At 37.4% G+C, this 24,059-nt stretch overlaps 1 protein-coding gene across 2 annotated transcripts; it reads left to right on the forward strand.

Moving 5' to 3' along the window:
- The first annotated feature begins 1,445 nt into the window (after positions 1-1,445).
- ints9 (integrator complex subunit 9) lies at positions 1,446-24,022 on the forward strand. Of its 2 annotated transcripts, none has more exons than XM_007255467.4 (17): positions 1,446-1,553; positions 2,212-2,339; positions 2,467-2,527; positions 2,638-2,700; positions 3,187-3,326; positions 3,999-4,085; positions 4,221-4,341; positions 5,055-5,189; positions 6,307-6,418; positions 6,796-6,976; positions 8,073-8,133; positions 8,986-9,157; positions 10,042-10,166; positions 11,091-11,258; positions 12,212-12,310; positions 14,251-14,388; positions 23,167-24,022. In XM_007255467.4, exons 1-17 carry the CDS (start codon positions 1,545-1,547, stop codon positions 23,341-23,343), a joined length of 1,977 nt encoding a protein of 658 aa, XP_007255529.3. In that variant the 5' UTR covers positions 1,446-1,544; the 3' UTR covers positions 23,344-24,022. The 2 variants fall into 2 exon arrangements, with proteins under 2 accessions (XP_007255529.3, XP_007255530.3); XM_007255468.4 differs by lacking the exon at positions 1,446-1,553 and adding an exon at positions 1,584-1,795.
- The last annotated feature ends 37 nt before the right edge of the window (positions 24,023-24,059 follow it).

Genomic DNA, 24,059 nt, shown 5'->3' on the forward strand with positions numbered 1-24,059 from the left:
TCTGCAGAAGATCAGAGGCTGTAGCCTCTAAATATTAATTATTAATTATTTAACATATTTCTATTATAAATAGTTTATTGTATATGATAATATATTATACTAACTATGTATGAATATATATAATCAATATTATAAAGACTTTTGCACATAGAATGTATTCTATGTGCATCAAATGTATTCAAAAACCAACACATTGCAGGACACGTTATATTGCTGATAAGTTTATTATTTTATATACTAGTAGTAATACTATAAGAACAACCATCTTACAAATACTACTACTACTCCTGCTACTACTACTACTACTAATAATAATAATACATACATACGTACATGTAAAATATTTTTTCATGCAAGTAACAGCTAAAAGTGGTATACAGACAATATTACTCTTCAATAACCACATTAAAGTTTGTTCTTTTGATTCATTGTTTAAATATTTATTAAAAAATGCTCATTGTAGAATAAATAAAAATACACAAATACACAAATACACATATACACATCGTACGTGTATGAGCTTGGCCATTTTAGTGCTCTGCTATGTAATTATTCTTTATTAAAGTAAATCACGTGTGCCAGAGTGAGTTTTACAGGTGAATATGCTCATTGCTAAGATTTGGAAATTTCTTGCCTAAGCAATTGAAAGGATATGTCAGAAACAATAAAAATTATTGCAATAAAATGAAAAAGGAAAATGCCACAGAATTTGTTTGGAGAGCATATAATTTTATTTTATGTTTTAGATAAATATATATCAGTATCAAGTATTTTTTTTATTAACATTTAATAAATCCCTTTTACAGTTCACAGTTTACATCATTTGTGGGTTAGGATCAGTTATGTGTATAATATGTATATTATATATTTTATATTTAATATAATAAAAATAATAATAATGCTATATGCACTTAAAGGTTTCTTGGGAATAATATCAAGAGGTAGATGGATGATCACAAGCCATCAAACCAAGCTAAACTGGTTGAAATGTTGCACCAGGAGTGGCATAAAGTTATCCAAAAGCAGTGTGTAAGACTGGTGGAGGAGAACATGCCAAGATGCATGAAAACTGTGATTAAAAACCAGGGTTATTCCACTAAATACTGATTTCTGAACTCTTCTGAAAACTTTATAAATATGAACTTGTTTTCTTTGCATTATTTGAGGTCTGAAAGCTCTGCATCATTTTGTTAATATCAGGCATTTCTTATTTCTAAATGACAATATTTTTTTTGGGAATTTGGGAGAAATGTTGTCCGTAGTTTATATAATAAAACAACATTGTTCATTTTACTCAAACATATACCTATAAATAGCAAAATCAGAGAAACTGATTCAGAAACTGAAGTGGTTTTCCAGAGCTGTATTGTGGATCTGAAGCTCTCCTAAAGCAGTAATAATGTGGTAATTCTCCTCCTGGGCGCTCGGGGGCGGTGTGGGTCTCTCAGTCTGATTCTCTCCTCCACACCGCTAGACTGCAGCCTGATGAGAAACCGAGTCCAGTGTAAACAGCGCCTGATAGAAACTATCCCCGCATCACAAACATGAAGCTGGTGAGTGTTTTATAACCCAGACACTGACCTACTGACTGTACACACCTCTGAACACACGCAGACCTCAGCATGGCTGATGATGCTGCTCCACAATAATGTAGACTAAAGATGGTAGAATTTTCCGCGCTACCTTCAATCTGTGGAAGTTATCTCCGCGCGCCCGCTGCACCGTTTACTCAAACAGCGAGGCATTTAAGGTGGAACGGGAAATTCGAAGACAACACAACCTCGTGAATAGTAGGGTTAGTGTACTAGAATTCACATTGGTATGTTTAAAAAACTCAGTCTTTATTTGTATCATTAAATACCCAGTTGTTAATGAATTCACGTAAATGCATGTAAAAGTATATTATCTTTCTAAAAGTCTTTCGACTATATTTTGGAGCATTGCTGTGAGGATTTGATTGTATTTAGTGACAAGAGCCTGAATGAATCCAGGACCACCCCGCCCTAACTCATCCCCAGCTCATCCTAAAAGTACTGGATGGAGCTCCGTACATTTACTATACATCCACATGATATACAGTAACTAAACCAAGTGACCGTCTTCAAAACTCTCGAGTGCCCATTGTTGCCGGTGGACAGGGCTTAGCATTCAGATTCTCATTAAATTAATTCTGTACATTAGCCTAACTAAGATTACATCTTTCTTTTCCAGTATTGTTTATCTGGTCATCCAACGCTGCCTTGCAATGTCCTCAAGTTTAAATCAACCACAATCATGTTGGACTGTGGTCTGGACACCTCATCTGCTCTGTATTTTCTCCCTCTGCCGTTGGTACACAGGTGTGTCATCGTATCACTTCAGATTCACCTGAACCTTTTTATATCTAGTGTTGTGATGAATATAACCTTTGTAATAGGGTGATGATGATTTGTTGCTGAGTTTATTTATGTTCTTAACACATTTCAGTCCAAGACTGTCTAAACTCCCAGGCTGGGTCTCTAAGGACGGTACAGTGAATCTTGAGAAAGTAAGTATAATTTTTTACTCTTAATACATTAGTGCAGGGATGAATGTATGCATATTCAGTGTAATATGATACTTTACTTAACTGAATGTGCTCTCTGTTCTTGGTTAAAGGAGCTCAAGGAATGCGCTGGTCGTGTTTTTGTGGACACACAGCCCGAGTTTTGTCTACCTGAGGTGTGTGTTTGTATCCTGAAATATTGGTCTTTGGGGGGATTGTGGAGAACATTTTTTTGTTTACTACATCATTTCATGTGTCCATTAACCTGTTTTTGTATTTAATATTAATCTACAATGTAAAGAAAATAATTAAATAAAGAAAACCACTAAATGAGAATGTGTGTTAAAACCTTTGACTGGTACTGTGCCTTTTAAACAAGAAAATATTTAGTGCTTATTCTTGTATTTTACGCACTGATTGTACTCACATTTCAGGGCACTATTTATTCAAATTGTCTAAAATAGATTTCTTTGGGCTTCCTGGTACACTTAATATGTTTATACTGACGTGCACAATTGGTAGAACTGATTTTTATTTTTTATTTTTGGAATATATTAATTAAATGTTGCATCTTTTACATTCTGAATTATTTAAAGTTTGTAAAAAATGTGTCTATGGTGCCTAAACCTTTTCATGCTGGATGTGTGTTTTTGTTTTTGTAGCGAGAGCTGCTGGACTTGTCCACTGTTGATGTTATATTAATCTCTAACTACCACTGCATGATGGCCCTGCCCTACATCACTGAACACACAGGTTTCTCAGGAACAGTCTACGCCACTGAACCCACCTTTCAGATTGGCAGGTAGCCTGTTTATCAGTTCTGTATATATACTGTATTTTTCACACTGTAAGATGCACTTAAAAACCTTTAATTTTCCCAAAAATCGCAAAGTGTTGCCAACCGTGTCTAGCGCTTCTGTAAATTGCACTGTTGAAAATATTGGACATCTAAGCCTACTGTAAATAACAGAAATGCTTTACTTAACCAAATATATCATTTTAAGGAGAGAAATCTGTGTAGATTAACAACATGGCAACACCCTTGATCCTAACTATTGTCATTTAAAATGAGCCTTATAATCCGGTGCGCCTTATGTATGAAAATAGATCAAAAGACATTTATTATAATATGGTGCACATAATAGTTTTATTTTTCAGCTTTAACACTTGTAGAGGGTTGCAAAATATCTGATGGATGGAAGTCATATAGGTAAAAGGAGAGCAAGGGCTTCTGTTAATTAATTGATTACTAATTAATAATAATAATAATAGTATAATAAGAATAATAGTAATAATGATAAACCTCAATTTTCATACATTAAGGCAGCTGAAGGAACTAAATGGTTCACAACATCAGCTAATATAAACATTAATCAACAAATAATCAATAAAAGCAGCAAAAGATAAAAGTTTATGAACATGAAAAAGGTAGAAAAAAAATGTATATAAACAAATGTTTTGTTTATATCCTCAGACTGTTGATGGAGGAGCTGGTCACTTTTATGGAGAGAGTTCCAAAGGCTCAGTCTGCCACCTGTTGGAAGAACAAGGAAATACAAAGGTCAGGAAGCAGTGGGACTTCATACATAGTCATAAACAGTGTTAGTTGCATGTGTGCATTAACAATATTCACACTGTTTTACATTGTTGAGTGTTTTTGTTTTAGTAGCTTTAAGAGTGATGTTTTTGTTTTTAGGATGCTTCCTGGGCCGTTAAAGGATGCAGTAGATGTGTGGTCGTGGAAAAGGTGCTACAGCATGCAGGAGGTGAACTCTGCTCTCAGTAAAGTGCAGCTAGTGGGCTACTCTCAGAAAGTGGTATGTCTCCATTTCTATTTAGACTTGTGATGCTAGGACTGTAGAGTAAATAAAACCTCATGTTCCTGTACCATTTCTGTATCTTTTCTTGGGAACACTGGAGATGTGACACTTTAATTTCAATTCAGTGTACAGATTGTGCTCTCAAAATAACTCCCCACAAAGCCATTAATGTCTAAACTGCTGGGAACAAAGGTGAGAATTACATTTCATTTTCCTTTAAAATGGTGTAATAGTATTATTATGCTAGTTTATTATTCTAATAGTAATGGCTTTTAATGCTCTGTAAATTACTATAATGTCATTTAGCACATTTATTTCTGCTGTAATATTAATGCTTGGCAAAAACAGGGACTGTGACAGGTCTAGGCATCTTATCATCAGGAGTCAGTGTCTGACAACAAATCAGAAAGTAGTCGTGACACTGAAAAAACTGTGTAAAAACTTTGTTGCACTTATACCAACAATACACACACACACACATACTACTGTGATACCATTGTCACTACGATGTTACAGTCACTGCTGTGCTAGAAGTGGACCAACACCATATAATATCTGGAAAGTAGTGTTTTTGCTTAGAAACTGATCCGTAATGATAAATGGGATGGAGGAGGCTTCAACAGATGGGATGTAATATCTCTTTCTCTTTCCCTTACTCTCTCTCTTTCTCTCTCTTCTCCTCTCTCTCTCTTCCCCTCCCTGTACTGTAGGAGCTGTTTGGTGCAGTGCAGGTCACTCCTCTCAGCTCTGGTTATTCACTGGGCAGTTCTAACTGGATCATCCAGTCGCACTATGAAAAAGTGTCCTATGTGTCTGGATCATCTCTGCTGACCACACACCCTCAGGTCAGCTAACTTGCATTGTTCAACACATCCTTCTGGTTTATTCTAAAACCATTAGTGGTTTTCTCATGTAGAACAAAATAACTATTTAATAAACACAATACTAATAACTAAAACTAGAAATGCGGAACATGTTTAATGTAATCTTTTGTTTAATTCCTCTATCAGTAAGTTGCTCTTATAATATCCAAAACATACCATAGAGATGTCAATGCCTTGCCAGTGTGTTGCATGTACAGTCACTGTGTGTTTGTGTTACTATGGTGTTTATTAACTTCAGTGTTTAAGGTGGAATTGATGATATCCCATTAGTTATTGCGGCTTTACTTTTTACCAGATAGAATCATGATATCGTCCTAAAATCATATGGCCAATGTTAAGAATCATAGTAACATACATTAGGCCCAATCCCATTCCTCTTCTGTACCCTTACCCTTTTTTATGAGTGTAACCCTGCCTCTTGGGACAGCATTACAAGCAGAAGGGGTGAAATCCTTTCCCTAAGCACTAAGAAGCTTTTTGTATGCTGGTTATGTGTCCATAAAACACTGAAACTACCCATTAAACTATGGTAATATAGCTAGTGGTTATCTTCATTTTAACAAGGAAAATACTCAAATTTGTGGGTTTCTTTGTTTCTTTGCAATTTTGCCAATGATTCTCAGCCCTTTGTTTTTTGAGTGTGCCTCTGAAAAATTCATTTGAAGGGCAATACACCCCTAACACTATACTCTACACCCATGCAGTCTAACAAGAATCGAGACAGCATGAAAGCGTAAACCTGAGGGGTAGGGCTAAGTGATAGAACCAAGGGGTGAAATGGGGTTGGGCATAGATGTACAATTTAGCCTGTAACATTTTTGTGTGACTACCACCTAACTAACTTCAGTTCCTCTCTAAGTTAAGTTTATATCTAGTACATTGCTGTTTCAAAATATGTTTTAATATTCTTTTGCTCAATTAATTATTATTACTTGAGAATAATTCAAGCTACTCTTTACACTTCTGCCTCTTTAATTAACCAAAATAAGAAAAAATGGGAGGTAGAGTATAAGGTTTAATGTCCACTGCAGGCCTTCTGTGTTTCAGACTTTAAAGTTTACTGTGTTGTGATTTGCAGCCCATGGACCAGAGCTCACTGAAGAACAGTGACGTACTGATCCTGACAGGCCTGACCCAAATCCCCACCGCCAACCCAGATGGCATGCTGGGAGAATTCTGCAGCAACCTGGGTCAGTTGTTGGGAAAGCTTTCTTAAAGCTATGGTTTGATTAAGTGTCAAGTTTACATGCTTTCACCTCTTTTAGAAATGTAGCCAGAAATCAGCCACGTAATGTTTAGTGTTTAAAGTTTACTCCAGTGGTTGTAGCCTCAAAGCTAAGTTGCTAAGTAATAGATAGGTAATAGAAGTTTGTAGTCACTTGCTTAATACACTGCATGCCTAAATCATCACACACTGTAATTATAATATATTCTCTAATAGAATTGGCTTATGTTGTTTCTGACACTGTGTGACATGTGTTGCATCAGCAAAACACTTAATGTTTCATCAAACTAGCTCTGTATTCTCTTGTTACTTATTCTCTTTCATTAATCTGTGTTCTCTTAGCAATGACGATCCGGGCTGGGGGAAACGTGCTGGTGCCGTGTTACTCATCTGGGGTGATTTATGACCTGCTGGAGTGTCTTTACCAGTTCATGGACTCAGCTAACCTGGGAACCACACCCTTCTACTTCATTTCCCCTGTGGCCAACAGCTCACTCGAGTTCTCCCAGATATTTGCTGAGTGGTATGCAGAGTAGCATATACTGTTGTAAGGTTCTGCACCTGTGTTCAAATGACATGTTACTAATGTCCTAGTGAACAAATAATTAAGTGAAACTTACACACAACAAAAAAAACAAACAAACTAAAACTGACGCTTTCCTGTACATTTTAAACTCGGTGTCTAAAATGTGCAGGAAATTGCCCATTGAAGTTTCTGCAAAAGGGTTTGGCCTGAAAATCTGGCTTATTTATGCTTATACTGCCTTTAAGTGACTTTGGAGCTTGTAAGTACAAAATTATTTCTGTTTTGGTGGTTGGAAACATCACAAACACCCTGAGGAAATACTTTTTTACGTTTTTTTAAGTTTTTCTATGTTTTTCTATGTTAAGTGAGTGCTATTATTATCAAGTATAAGTATTTTAGCATGTGTCGATTAGAAAAAAAAACATTAAAAACAGACTGCAGTTGCATTTAAATCAGTATTTAGTTCTTTTCTGCATTAGAACGACAGCAAAAATGTGGCATTTGGCCCAAGATGTCAAAATTTCAAACAGTAGCTATCAGTGAACATTACATTTCTTAAATCATGAAGAAGAATGAGATTGTTATTCCAACAATAAGGGCTGCATGCTAACACATTGTGGTTATATTGGCAATATGGAACAAAAACGTGTGATATATATATTTATATACATCACAGCTTGTTTTACTCTGCAAATAGGGTGTATCTGAAATTACTAGGACTTTCTGTGGTATCTGACTGAGAATATAATTAAACTGTTCAGTCTGTTTTATTTACATTTAGTGTTGCATAAAATCTGCTTGCAAATCTGTACTTTTATAAATATTCATTTGGTTGAAGATTAATCTGCCTTACTATGAACCAAAATAATTTATGTTTTTTGGATTGTGTAAATACAATGCCCCCCTTTTATCACAATCACTGATGTCTAATTTAACCAACATATTGTGCAGCACTACCATGCCTACTATATGTACAATAACAATTAATGTAACTATGTAAATTATATTATTATATTTAGTTTTTTTTTTGTTCTTTTCATTTTGTATATATTCTCTGTGAACTGACAGCAGCTCTGTTTCCTCTTCTTTCAAGGTTGTGTCAGAATAAGCAGTCCAAAGTTTATCTCCCCGAGCCTCCGTTCCCACACGCTGAGGTGAGTTATTATTGATCACAGTCAGATCAATACGTTTGATTCTGGGTTTTTTTTTCTGCTCTCAGAGTCAGCAGTATTGTCTCGCTGCTGCAGTCTCCATCAGATCATGACAATATAATAATTCAGGACTATAATAAGGGATATAACAGGGTGGAATCTGTGGGCTGATGGGTGTAAATAATAATTAACATCACTTTCTAATCAAAACAAACAACAGTAACTGATCACTTGATACCACTTTATATAAAAGCTCTCCCATAGATCATGTACTGTACAGTTTCTTACAGTGTTTATGTAGCTGTAGCTGAGTTGAGTCTCCACAGGTTAGGTTTATGATTTGGTTTAAGTATAGGGTTAGAATTTATCAAATATATAACTTATTTAATGAATGCTAGTTAATGTAATATTTATTTAAATTAATTTTACTTAGCTGATCATCTGTAAAACATTTACCATATTAGATGTTACAGACAACAGCAAATACTTTATATAATCCATCTATTAAAATAAAAGCAAAAGTTTGGGCACTCCTGGCCAAATGGCATGTATTGTTGATGTTGTAACAGTACATAAGCACATCCTCTGTAGAGACATTCTAAAACACAAACACTGTTTTTTTCTGAGTTTAACAGATTTTCATGTATGTTAAATTCAGCATGTTAACAAAAATGGTATATTGGGCCTGTAATTTACCCTTAGAGAGAATACTTTTTTTTTCTCTCCAATGACAAATTACAGGAAGAGGAGGAAATGACCTCTGGAACACTTGTACATTTAAGATGGGTACACTTTTGATATTATAACTAAGCTGCCCTTCTGTGTCTCTTTCGGTATTCTTTCCCACTCTTGCAGCTAATCCAAACCAATAAACTGAAGCACTATCCGAGTATTCACGGCGAGTTTAGCAGTGAGTTCCGGCAGCCATGTGTGGTTTTCACAGGACACCCATCACTACGCTTTGGAGACGTGGTACACTTCATGGAGCTGTGGGGCAAATCCAGTCTCAACACAATCATCTTCACCGGTCAGCACGCACACACAAATACACTTTCACACCAAACTACACACTTTTACAGGGTCTCTTCCAGTTATGGTAGTAGAGTTATGGTCAGTTCATGCTGTGCTTTTGGTATGAGTTCAAAAAAAAATACTAAGCTTACCCAGGTTTCCTTCCTTCATTTATTTTAAACAGTCAAGTCATGCAGGTAACATAACTCTTTAAGGTGCATGGTATAGCCTGTAGTGAGTAATCCTAAGTATTTTCATATCCTCTCCATACCTTCTTTCATTCAATTCTTAGCTTTCAACCCCAGCATGATATCATGTTGACAAAGTGGAAGAAATACATAATGTTGAAAATATGTGTTAGTTTTCAATTTTTTCTCTTATATACTGGTCATTCTGCTTTGCCTTAACATTAATGTGATGTGGTTTGGCCAGAAATCGAATTCTAATTCACTCAATTCTCCACCAATATAGTAAAGTAGCTGATTTGTTATTGCAGTACATTAACCCCCGCTACCCTGTTAATTAATGTAAAAAGAGTACCACACAACCATATTAATGCAAATCCACCATTTCTGCAGATGCTATTTAGGGTAAAAAACAGCAACAGACAGATTACAGTATGTGTCTAAAGCGAAAAAAAATCTGTGGTTGGTGTGTCTAAAAAAAAAAGCTTTTATGTCTAAAAGTATTTCATGGATTTTTGTTATTTTGTTTATCCAGCTCCTGTAAAGTCACCATAGAAGCTGGTTATGTTTTTCTTAGTTCTAAACATAGCCTCAAGTTTCTTATAGAAGTGATGTAAGGCATGGCTTTGAGCCTGAAGAGAAGCGGAAGAGCACAGATGGATGTTGTTTGTATGAGCTTTGAGTAATTCTGAAGTCTTTCTGTTTATTTACTCAGAGCCAGATTTCTCCTACCTGGACGCTCTGGCTCCCTACCAGCCTTTGGCTATGAAATGCGTGTACTGCCCCATCGACACACGCCTCAACTTCCACCAGGTGTCCAAATTTCTGAAGGAGGTGCAGGTACACACTCTAATCCTTCCTCCATATGCTCGTAAACCTGCAGAATCCACCTGAAGGTCACACTACTAACAATGTAAAATACTTTTAATGATGTAAAATGTATTAATCTGTATCTGAATGTGTTAATAAGTATTACTGTCTTTTATGAGGTCACATGGTAATTCAAATCATTTTAAAGCACTGAATGGAGATCTGTCATCCCAGAAAACTAATTTTAATTGATCTGTAGCCCAATACTGGGGGCTTTATGCTCTTCTTACCCTTGCTTGACATTGGACAGGTTGATCTTGGGCGTGTGCAGCTTTTTCAGAGGCTTTTGTTCTATTGGTAGTGCTTTTCTGTGTGTGTGCAGCTGAGCAACTGCTGAGATTCTGCAGTGAATGCGTTTAAAGTAGAATTATGCACTCCTTAAAAGGAGTGTCTGGATACTTTTGGACACGGGGTGTTAATCCATCTAATTTAAAATTATAATAAAATTGAATTAATCCTTAGAAACAGTTGCATTGCATTTTTAAGTTATTGCAGTTTGAACCTCTTTGTATGTTTAGGATCTGATGTCTCTCTCTCGCTCTCTCTCACTCTCTCTATCTATCTGTCTCTCTCATGTTTATATACTTCTGTAAATGGGTTCTTTTACTTGTCTTTAATCCTTCTTGTTACTCTAAAACGGGTTTTAGGGACCAGCACAGTTTACTGATTTACTGATTGAATCTGGCAGTGCTTGAGCAGGGAAAGCATGAAACCCTCTAGACCCAGAATTGTTCACTTCTTTAAAAAAAAAAAAACATTTTTTAAAAGTGATTATCCATCTGCAAATGCATTATTAACAATGCATATAACCACTGTTAACCTGCAAAGAACCATAGAAGCAGTTTTTATCTTTTTTTTGTTGGTTTAACTTAAAACCGTGTGTGTGTGTTTCAGCCTCTCCATGTGGTGTGTCCAGAGCAGTACACACAGCCACCTCCTTCCCAGTCCCACCGTGCTGATCTAATGCTGGAGCTGCAGCCGCCCCCCATGGCGTACCGCCGCTGTTCAGTGCTGGGCCTCCCCTTTCGCCGCAGATACGAACGCATCCACCTGCTGCCTGAGGTGAAGGAGCACAGTATGGAGGGGGAGGATCTTGCTTTGGCCCTTTGTTTAAAGATATCACAGTGTTATACAATGTAATGTCAGAAACCAAAGTGTGATAAAAAGTATAGATGAAAGATCCATATTTAAAGACCTGAGCCATACAATAACCTATTTTGGTTTCCATAAAGAACCAAAATGTTTAAAAGGTCTAAATAACTGATATTTGATGTGAGGCTTCTTTACCAATTAAATGGTTCTTTACACTCGCACATTTCAGACAACAACAGAAAAGACAACCACCAAACGAAAACACCTGGCATCTATAAAGCTGCAGCAAATCACACAGATTCCTACACAAATTTAAAACAGATTTTTTTTATGTAAAACTTTGTTGTTGATACTTCCTTGTTAGTGTATTCTTCACTGTTTTTCTGAAAGAGATTTGCATGTGTTTGAGCATCCTATGTATTTAGAAACGTCTCCAGTAACTCCATATTAAGGACCCCACTAAAATCTTCTCATAGCAAAAAATACTGTCACAAGTCTTGATTAATCAGCTATTAATAAATATGTGTCTGTCTGAATCCACATGACACTACACAGCTCCTACTGACTAAACTGTCTTTCCAGATTTTTAATTAATGATTGACTTTTAATTAATGTCACAGTGGCTCTGTATGATGCCTCACAACACCTACTGTCCACTTCTTGCCTTTAATGGGATCTGTCCCAGAGCAGCACATGATGCAGCTGAGTCTGGATGTGAGAGAAATTAAACTCAGGCCTATTCAGGCACACCTGTCAGGCTGAGCAAGGTATTAAACTCTGAGAGCAGTTTGGGTTTAATGAGATTCGCTCTGACAAGGTCTGATTTCTTTAATAAAGCAAAATAAGTCTGAAGAATGATGAGCTAGTGCTTGAGTGTGTTCAATATCTAAACTGTCCCTCTCTTTTTGTTTCTCCTCTTACAGCTTGCCAAAAGTCTGGTGCCCTCTGAGATTAAACCTGGCGTCTCTGTGGCAACCGTGTCAGCGGTTTTACAGTCCAAGGACAACAAGCATGTGCTCCAGGTTGGTGTCCAGCAGCAAGAAGCATCTTTGCAGTAGTGCTACATTTTTTATGTTAAAGGATTTCTATTTTATTTATAAGTCAAAACAGCCAGTGAACATATAAACTATATTGTCAAAAGTATTCACTCTCCCATTCAAATCATTGAATTCAGTTCTTATCATTCCAAGGCCACAGGTGTAAAAAAGCATCTAGACATGCAGACTGCTTCTACGAACATTGCTGAAGGAATGTGTCTCTTTTAGGACCTCAGTGACATCCAATGTAATACAGTGATAGGTGCACTACATTTTCCACAGTCAACTGTTATTCTTATTCTAACAAAGTGGAAGCAACTGGGAACAAAAGAAACTTTAGTCATTTGCTACAGGCCTCCAAACTTCAAGTGGCCTTCAGGTTATCTCAAGAACAGTAGTGCGTAGAGAGCTTCATGGCCGAGGGTTTCCCCTGCCGAGCAGCTGTATCCAAGACTTACATCACCAAGCACAAAACAAAGCATTGGACTCAGAGCAGTTAAGATGTATTCTCCAGAGTGTCGAATCACTCTTCCTTACCTGACAATTCAATGAACTGGGTTTGGAGGTTTCCAGAAAAAACTGACTGCATTGTGCTCCACATCGTAAAAATAAAATACTGTATTTTTAATAATACATGCATTTTATATAAAAAGGAATTTTAATATGTACCCTGTCATACCATGCAATTTACCTCGTATACAAATAATAAGTCTGCCAACATGACACAGCACATCTCTCTTAAAGGACATACTGCAAATAATAGCATGTTTCATTTTTTTTTTTTTTTTACCTAAATTCCAATTTTTTATTGGCAGATTGACATAGGCTCAACATTTCAACTAACTTACTAAATGATAGTGAGCAACTGTAATAATGCAAAAATTACAATTTTATAATGTGCTAAACACCATGTGGTGCTACGGTCTCAGCTAAACTTGGAATTATAGCTACTGTAAGTCATAAAATATGAATAATCCAGTGAATGCAATGAATAGAGCAAAATATTCATGCTGAGTTTAATCCTGTTATTAGTTAAACAGGTAAATCTCTATTGTATTAAAATTTGGATTGTCCCTTCAATCTCTGTCATACTGAATTTAACCCTGTTATTTGATCCCTTTTATTAATATTTTGATGATAAGAGAAAATATAAGGTGTACGTGTTTGTTTAATTGTATGTGTAATTTACAATGCATGCAAAAAATATATAAGGCTAATAAAATCTTAATGTTAATGCATAATTTTGGATGAGTTATAAAGACGAAAGCCAAGAAAAGTTCCTAACAACTGCTTGCCATCAAATTGTAAGAGATCATAAACAATGGACATCTCATTATTAAGCTCAAAATTATTTAATTGACAAAGAAATGCCTAATTATGATTGGGATTTCTTGAGAAGAGGACTTTTTTTTTTTTTTTTTTTTTTAAAGTTTAACAAATCAGCTATCAGATACAATTTTTGCAGACATTTTTAACACATGCATTTCTGGATAGGCTGAGAGATGCAGAACCCACATTGAAAATGATTAAAGCATATGGTCTGAGGTGACAAAGTAATATTACTTAACATTTTAAATGAACAGAAATATGAGTGTGAAAGTTGTCTTGCCCACTTCACAAAAGTTAGAGTGCATATAGCATATTGCAGAGTCCAAAGTAGTTATGATAGAGAGGATATTTGTCCTATTACAGTCAGTGTAGTATCAACATGAAAGTTTGAGACTGTTATTATAAGAAAAATAAGTGACTGCCAGCCTTTCCTGAGTAAGCTGTCCAAAATGAAGAATAATAATACTGGTACTACCGAGGATTTGTTGTGGTCATCATCATATCATGTTTCAGCCGTAATGCCTCAGACAGACAGTCTGAAAACTGAAACTTTAATTGAAGTGTGTGTGTGTGTGTGTGTGTGTGTGTGTGTGTAGCCAGTACCCAAACCTGTTCCAGTTCCCCCCAGTAAGAAGAGGAAGAGGCTGATGGAGGAGGTTCCAGACCTGCTGAGCCCGAAGCCCCTGCTGAGTGGAGCTGTGCCTCTGGAGGCTTTCCTGGCCTCACTGCATAAGGTAACAACACATGGTCTCTATGAGTCAGCATCGTATAAACTCCACCCACCTACTGCATATCTCCACTGAACAGGTGTAGAGTTACAGACTGTAGATCACCAGTTTCTGCACTGTTCATCAGCCCCCTCTACTCCATTCACCAGTAGTTGTGTTCCTCTAGTTGTACTTTATCAGTGGTCAGTTTCTGATCACAGAGCCACTCTCATCTGGGTATTTGTGGTGCAGTGGGTAGCGCAGTCACAGCACAGTCACAGCGCCTCCCAGCAAGAAGGCCTTGGTTCAATTCCCAGCTAGGGTAACTGGGGTCTTTAAATTCCTGGCCCCCCGCAATCTGGAATGGATTAAGCATATTTAATGATGATTGTATGAGTTAATGATCTCTCGCGCTCTATGTATATTATTGTTTTTCTCTTTGTCTCGCTCTGTCTTTTTCTCACTCTGTCTCTTTTTGTTCCCCTCCCTGTCTTAAAGTGGCTCCCTCTATCAATTTATGTTTATCTCTCTCTTTCTCTCTCTGTCTTAGCCCTGCCTCACTCTCTCACTCTGTCTCTTTCTCATTCTCTGTTTCTTTCTCCGTCACTTTCTCTTACTTGGTGTCTTTCTGTTTTACTTTCTGTCTTTTTCTGTCTTGTTCGTTGTTTATCTTTGTCCTGCTTCTTTTCTCTCACTCTCTGTTTTGCTTTCTATTTTTTTTCATGCTCTGTTATTTTCTATCATGTTCTTTTTCTTTTTTTTTCGCTCTGTGTATCGCTTTTTGTCCTTCTCTTTCTGTCTGTCTTCTTCTGTGTTGATCTCTCTCTCTTTCTGTCTTGCTATCTGCCTCGTTTTTTTGCCTTGCCAGTTCTGACACATGTACACACACACCAAACACACACACACACAGCCTCAACCAATAGGTTTAAACCGAACTTCGTGCTAAGAAACAATCACATTCTCAGTAATGAGACATAGAGCACACTATAAATCAAATCCTTTAATTGCAGCCTTTCAGAGCACCTTGCTGCAGAGGCAAAGGTCATGATTTTGATTAATATATGATTAAACTGTGCAGGCCTATAGATTCACCACTATGTCATAGTCTACAGCAGTATAATTGCAATGAGACATTTTATCCATGTCCTGCAGGCTTAATTAAAGGCTCTGGAGGACGCTGTAGGTCAGGAGCAGTCTGGCAGTAATGTGTAAGATAGATTGGTCTGGGGAACTTGTGTTAAACGCTGAAAATTACCTGCCCTGAGCTTCATGTCAGTTAGTATTGTATGTGTTATTGATTTGAAGGCGGCAATTCAGCTGCATTAACTTTGAAATGTAAAATCAATGTTAATAATATTTTGTAAAGTATGCACCTATTTTTTTTCTAATACAGACATTTCAGATCACTTTCCACAGACACTTTAACACTTGCTGTGCTGTTTTAATTTTCTGTATTCCATTGCTGTGTAAGGAAATGCTTTAATTCTGATTGGTGCCTAATTTGAATCATGGGAAAGTGTGAGATTTCATGGAACTCTTTTTAATTGTTTTTTAGATTAAACTGAACTGTGGTTCTGAAATGTCCACTAGGGCTAAACTACACAAGCGTGCAGCCCTAAATTTATAAAATAAAATATTACAGCTCTGTGGACAGAACTATTACTTTATTTGTGCTTGTTTTGGATCCCTATAATGCTGCAAACAAAAAATTATCATGATGATGTGTGTGATATTTCTACAAATTCCTATAAAGAGTTGGCAATATTAAGATTTTATCTGTGAATCCATGTATTGGTCAAGCACTAATGTGTATATTTTTTTTTCTTCAGCTGTATGCACACACCAATACTCAAACAACTGAACTGTTTCTGTTATAAATTCTATTTCATTTTTTTTTAGTTTATCTGAATTCTAAATGTATTTTTTGTGAGGGGAATTTTGGTAGAGGGTGGAGCTAAATTAAAGCAGTTTCAATGTAGAACTGACAAATATAGAAAACTTTTTTTTAACTTATAGGCATTTTTAAGCCTCTGCTGGTTGGTTGCATTATGCTGTGCTTGTAGTAAGGCTGTGTTACAGCAGAGACGTTTAATCAGTATGAGCGGCATCCTACCCTTTTAGTTCATTACATTCAGTAGCTGATTGGTAGTTACATTTCTTACATGAGCTGCACATTTACTGTTGAAACATTTTGAAACTGGGTATCCAGGGAAAATCAGCTTTGCCTCTGCACTGTAAACTCAATAAAGGCAGTCTGAGACACTCTTGGTCTGGGAAAAGGGGGCAGATCTTGTAAATCAGTAGGATGCTAATTTGACATGGTCGGACAATATTGGCTCCATTTTTTTTTAAGTACGAACCACATTCGTACAGTCATTGTTCGTCACAGTTAGTAAATTATACTGTATTGGAAAATGTGGTTGCTTATGTATTATGTTTATTGAGATGCCAGTGCAAGGTAGCAAATCAAATTTTTAATATCATACTCTTACATTCCTGTCAGACTGAGACATCAAATTAAGCAGCGTATCCCCATACTCCCAGTTATTCCCATTAGTGTGAGAGAAGCTGTTAAGCAGCAAATCTGCTCATTGTGGAGGAGTGTGTTACAGACCCCTCCTAATGCAGCGAGGGCCTGTTTCTAAGCTCAGTCCCAATATGATGAGTGGAGCTAAAGTAATACTCTCTTAATATCCCTCTCGCTCCTGCTCTCGCTTTCTCTCTCTCGCGCTTTCAGGGAGCTAATCCTGGCAGTCTTCCACAGGCAGGCTGCTAGCGTATTGATCACACACTAATTAAACTGGAAGCCAGAAGCGGCTGTATTTCCTCGTGTGATTTTAGACGGAGGCAGCGCGCCTCCTGCTATTGCCCCGTGCCCGGCTCGAGGGGAACCCACATTCTCCTAATTAGCTCACACCTCAAGAAGTTCTCTGTTTTTAGTGTTTTCCATGTACCTTTGATCTCAAGGGAGAATATCACACCACGTATTGTTCCAACTTCAGTTAATGAGGCTTTATTTTTGAGCTCTCTGGTCGATTGTCATAATGCAGTGTTTACATTCTGCTACCTAGAGTTGTGTCCACGGTGTTCAGCTCCAGAATATATATATATATATATATATATATATATATATATATATATATATATATATATTTTACACACACACACACCTTCTGCTCTCACCCACATATAGTACATCAGTCTAGACATGTTTGGTGTCTGAAGTTTGCTTCTTTAGTTTCACACTGGAGCTAGAAGTCTAATCTACATAAAAAGTAATGTACGTTTCTACCCTTTTAGATAGCATCATGCATAAATCATCACACACTCACCTCTAACTTGGGCTCAGGCTCATTCCTTGTATATCCTGAAATCAATTCTATTGAAAACAGTGTATCTTGTTTTTGTAAAAGCAGCTTTCTCTACTGTTCAGGGAAAGCTTTCTACTAGTTTGGAAAGAATCGCTGTGAGCTTTGATTGCAGTCATTGACAAAAAAAGCGTTATTGAGGTCAGGATGTGGGAAGACATCCCTAAATCATTCCAATAGTATTAGATGGAGCACCTTCATTCCAGATAACAGTTTTATTACTCTACAGCTCATTCCTTTGAAGCTATACCCTTCTAGCCTCCGCCTGGCATTAGGCCTTTATCGATTCTAGAGAGTTAAGTACATTTAAAAATGTGAAAGATTAGTTCCGTGTTGTATTACCATAGTGGCAGCAGTGCAGAAATTTTATTTAACAAGCTACACTAGCTCCAAAGCCTTACACTTTACTCACAACACCAATGATCATACTTCTATTGTATTAAAAACTTGAATTTTTAAGCTTGAATTGGCGGTTCAACATTTTTAAACGTACTATTTAATGTGGGAGTGTGCATGGGACATCGCCCCGGTTTAATTTTAGTGATGTGTCAACACATATTTCAATAACATATTTCTGTAATCAGTGTAATGTAAACCCAACCTTTAGGCTAAAGAACATCAAATAATAATGCAGTCACTGAATCCTGAATTGTGTCAGTATTGTAGTCTAGGACTACAACTATTGTTTATTTTGGTTGTCAGCTAGTCTGTTGATTATTTTTCTGATTAGTCAACAAGTATTTCTGTCATTCTCTCCATATCTACCTACTGTTCTTATGGCTCCTGTTCCTAGCATCCTCCATCGCTTCAGAATAATGACAGCGATGGAGGAATGCCCTTTTAAATACCCTTTAAAAGCCCAGAAGACACGTAAATGTGCAAAGTTCTGATTTTTTTGTGAAGATATGTGTAATCTCTTGTGTCTTTGAACTAAGTGGGTGTGTGAACAGCCCTTATTTCTTTGTGCATTGCAGTTAAAATGAATGATTAGTCGATTAGTTGTTTATTGACACCAGTGGATCATTTAATGTCAGAAATCATATAAGCAAGTCTATTTATTAGAGGTCACTAAATATATACCATAGTAGTTAGCCCCATGCTGTTTGGAGGAATATAAGGTTCCATCTCAGGTTAGCTGTAGTGGCCTCATAACTCAAGAGCAATGCTGAAGAAGCAAAATTCAGACATTGAACATGTCTTGGCTGGTCTACAATATATGAGGTAAGGAGGGGAAATTGTGGAAATCTGATTTTTTTTTTTTTCATAAACCCTCACTTTAAGTTACAGTGAACTCCCATTTAAATGTTTGTCCTTTTTTTAGAGAAAGTCTGTGGCAGGGAAAAAGCCTGACCTTAATATGTTTTGCATTTGAAATCAATCAAACATACCTGAAAGTGTCAGACTCTGCTGCTTCTCAGCCAGACATAGTAACCAGTTTGGAATAAGGCCCATATTTAGCTCCGCCTTGGAGAGAAGCATTTCAGCCCTCATTAATGCAGCACATCACAAACAATAAGTAGACTTCTCCCACAGCTTTCCTCCTCCTCCTCCTTAATGCTCTGTCTAACTTTCTTGCTCACTCTCTCGTTCCCTCTCTCTCTCTCTCTCTCTTTCTCTCTCGTTCCCTCTTGTTCTCCCTGTCTCGCTCACTTACTCCTATCCCTCTCTCTTGCACACTTACTCACCCTCCTTTCTCTCTCTCTCTCTCCTGTCTATTACCTTCTCTCTCTCGCTCGCTCTCTCTTTTTTTTCTCACTCCCTACCATCTCTCCTTCTCCCTCTCTCTCTCTCTCTCTCTCTATCTTTATCTTTCTCCCACTCTCTCTCTCCCTCTCACCCACCCCATTTCTCTGGTGTTGTTTAATGAATGTGTGTGCGGTCCACCTCCTCTGCTTCACTTCAAAGAGCTGCTAAGGCCCAGGAGCGCGGAGAGCCGTAACGTTCAAATCCCACTGCCGCTCCCCTATTTCACACACACACACACACACACACACACATACATGACAAGTGCTTTACTGTTGTTACCACACTATATTTTGTATTTGATTTCAGTTGTTTTTTTTAGTACTGATGTTACACTGAGTGCCCAGAGTGCTCATTTACAGTGCTTTACAAATGTGGATGATAAATCAAATTAAGTAACTGAATAATATAATGATGGACTCACTCAGCATGTCCTGAGTGCAAGATAATCACAGAGAGGGGAAATACGTTAGCCTAACATTCATCACACTGCTGTCTTTTCTGTTATAGCTTCAATACGGTTAACTACAAACTGGAAAGGCCACATAAGCCACCAGTTTTTATTTTTGTAATCAGTAACCTCCTATACTTTGAAATTTCTGTGCACCATGAATATGTCATATGTCATCTCAAGAAGCCATTATCACCCCCACCATGTAGTAATGATCGCGAACAGCAGTGTCTGAATGAATTGTTAATGCAAATAGACAAGTGACTGGCAGAAATCACATTCACTTTCAATACAGAAGACCTCACACACAGATCTGACTGGTCATTGAAGCATTGTTTATCTCATTGAACAAGTTCCTGTTCCATGACATGTAGCATGATTGTACAGCCATCAGAATATGAAATAATACACCAGTGGATAATTTAATGTCAGAAATCACATAAGCAAGTCTATTTATTAGAGGTCACTAAATAAATACCATAGTAGTTAGCCCCATGCTGCTTGCATTAGAATATGAAATAATACACTGTACAGTATAAGGCTGATATGACTATTCAGCCTGTAGCAGTTTAGTGCTGTTATTTAATGCTATAATAATTTATAAGGAAAATTATACTATATTTCTAAAAGTAACTACAGACCAATCCAAATCACTAACCTCAGGATCCAATCACTTCAATGGCCACAGTTATATAAAATCAAGCATTAGATATGCAGACTGCTTCTACAAACATTAGGGAAAGAATTGGAACGGCAACTATCTCTGTCAATGTAAAACCAGGAGCATAGTGCGCAGTGGTCACCAACTTTCTTATAGAGTCAATCACTACAGACCTCCAAACTTCATGTGGCCTTCAGATTAGCTTTAGAATAGCGCAGCATAGAGAGCTTTACATGGACTGGGTTTCCATGGCCAAGCAGCTCCATCCAAGACTCTCATCACCAAGCGCAGTGCAGGCTAGCGAGTACTTTTGGCAATGTAGTGTATATTAGGAGTATGTTAGTAGGAGGTCACAATACAGGTGATAAAAGTGAAGTACAAAAAAGGTGCAATGCCGGTTCATGTAGTTTGCCATTAGCTGCTGGAACCCTGAGAGCGCACAATTGGCCTTGCTCTCTCTGGGTGGGTAGATGGCGCTCTCTCTCCACATCACTCTAAAGGGTGATGTTGCTCAGCATAAGACGTCTGTGAGCTGATGTATCGGAACTGAGTGAGTGCGCTGTGATGCTACTCGGCTATGCTACATCAGTTCGAAAAGAGGCGGTGGCTGATTTCACATGTATTGTAAGAGGCATGTGTTGGTCTTCACCCTCCTAATGTTGGGGCATCACTAGTGATAGGGGGAGTCCTAATGAGTGGGTTGGGTAAATGGCCATGTAAGTTGGGGAGAAAACAGGATAAAAATTAGAAAAAAAGTGAAGTACAAATAGTCTATAGAAATAGTCTATTTGTATATATTTGTAAAGGATACAGAGATAATGAGGAATAGTCAGATAAAAATGTATTATGACCCACACAAACGGCACAAACATAACTTTTACGATAAAATATACGGTAAAATAAAAATAAATACCATTTAACCCCATTAATACACACACGCACTAAAATGAACTAAGGATGTTAGATCTCAGCTCTCCCCTTAGATCAGTGTTTCCTTCCATGGCTTTTGTTTCAGTCACTTAAAGCTAATGGATCTAACATTAAGCCTTTTATGCGTAGCCTTGTTTCCTAACAGTGTGCAGAGGAGGTTCCTAAAGCATTAGAAACGGACAGATTCCCCCATTAGCCTCCATCCGTGCCCTCTTACACACACATCCACATGAACTCCTAATGCCCTCACTGAGCAGTTAGTGTCCCATAGAGGGGATTAGGAGTAATTTCAGCACCTCTGGAACTGCGGAGGTCATCAACAACCCTACTTAAAGTGCCAGTCAATGCCAGCCGCACCCGCCGCTGATCATAACCTGTGTGACTGAGGCAGTGAGTGAGGCAATAATTATATTAGTAATAACCTTTATTTACATATGCTTGCATTTTAGCCCAAGCGCTGTACGAGCAATCAAGACAAACACTGCACATTTTGCTCTCTTATAATACAAGAGCACAACTTTTAAGTTATAGGAGTAATTTGAATTTGAAGCAGTCATACAGTAGTGCTTAAAGTTTGTAAACCCTTTAGAATTTTCTATATTTCTACATAAATATGACCTAAAACATCATCAGATTTTCACACAATTCCTTAAAAAAAGGGCAGAGAGAACCCAGTTTAATAAAATAGACAAAAATACTTGATAATTTATTTATTGAGGAAATGTTTCAATATTACATGTTTGTGAGCCTCTAGGATTAGCAGTTAGTTTGTAGTTGAAATTAGAGTCAGGTGTTTTCAATTGATAGGATGATAATCAGGTGTGAGTGGGCGGAGCCTGTTTTATTTAAAGAACTGGAATCTATCAACGTGTGCTTTTCACAACACATGTTTATGGAAGTGTATCATGACATGAACAAAGTGGATTTCAGAGAAACTCAGAAAAAAGGTTGATCTGGCTGAAATTAGGTTTTGTCTCCACCAATCCACATTCAGACAGATTGTGTACAAATTGAAAAAATGTAAGAATATTGTTACCCTCCCCAGGAGTGGTCGACCAACAAAGATCACTCCAAAAGCAAGGCATGTAATAGTCAGCAAGGTCACAAAGAAAGGGCCCCAGGGTAACTTCTAAGCAACTGAAGCCCTGCCTCTCTCACATTGGCTGATGTTAATGCTCATGAATCCACCATCAGGAGAACACAGAACAACAATGGTGTGCATGGCAGGGTTGCAATGAGAAAGCCATTGCTCTTCAAAAGCCCATTGCTGCTTGTCAATAGAGAAAAGTGTTATTCTTATGAGGACTAATTTAGCTAAATATTTTAAGATTATATTCTAACAATATTCTAACTAACATCAGGTTGTCAGATTGTCACCAATAATATCTTCCTAAAATCTAGTGTAAAACCCTTTATCTAAGCTGTATACCCTTGATTAATAAATAACCTTGATTTCAGCAGAAGAACAGTAGAACATGTCTCTGAGTTATAGATTATTAGATAGATATTTTTGGAGCTGCTTGGTGTAGATTTAAAGCAGCAGATCGTTACAGCAGACTGTGGCATCTTCAGCCATTGCTGCTGCTGTTTGTGTGCCAGGCTGTTGCCACCCTGTCTGATTGATTAATGGTTCTTGTTTATTTTGCGCTCAGAGCGGCATCACGGAGGTGAAGGTGGAGGAGACGGCGGACGGACACATCCTGCACCTGCAGGCTGAGGACGCGCTCATCCAGCTAGAGGAGGACGCCACGCACATCGTGTGCGACAACAACGAGCCCCTCAGAACTGCCCTCAGAGACCTGGTGCTCCGCTTCCTGCAGAAACTATGACCACTGAACTTTCGGCTGGACTGAGGGTGACACAGAGCCGGCAGTGTCACAGTGCGTCATTAATGAATGGTAACGGGAATGGGAGGTGAAGAGAACCACACACACAGTTTCAGTTGTGGTTTAAACAGGACAATGATCATGCTTTTGGAACGAACTGTGCACTAGGCCTTGAATGATTTGACCCAAAAGAGGATTTTGTTTTCCATTTTACAGCAGGTAACTGGGTTACAGCTACAGTTGTATGTAAAAGATTGGGCGCTCAAGTTTATACACTGTTTTTTTTATATTTCAACTGCAGATAAATTATATCCTCTGCAGAGACAAACATCTGCACGTTTTAATACATAGTTACTGTTTAATTATTGCATTTAACATATAAAAAAAAGAAATTTAAACCAAATCCAAACCAATGCATATACAAAGGCTTATATTTGTCATATATACTTTTCATATTTTATGTTATGTATTTTAAGTATGTTAAATTCAGCTAATAAATAGAAATTGTGTGTCAGATGTGCAAATTTAAGTTTGCATCTTGCAGAGGATTCGATCAATTTAACGCTCCTGTTCATCTAAGAAACAGCAAATGTTTCCAGGCCAAACTATCTTGTGTTTAACATTGTTCTTCTTCTAGTAGTTAAAAAGAAGATTTTTCCCAATAAACAATATTTTTGGCAAATTAGTATCAGATTTTATGTAAATCAAAAACAGATAGT

This window comes from Astyanax mexicanus, chromosome 1, assembly GCF_023375975.1.
Source record: "Astyanax mexicanus isolate ESR-SI-001 chromosome 1, AstMex3_surface, whole genome shotgun sequence".
NCBI classification, from domain to species: domain Eukaryota; kingdom Metazoa; phylum Chordata; class Actinopteri; order Characiformes; family Acestrorhamphidae; genus Astyanax; species Astyanax mexicanus.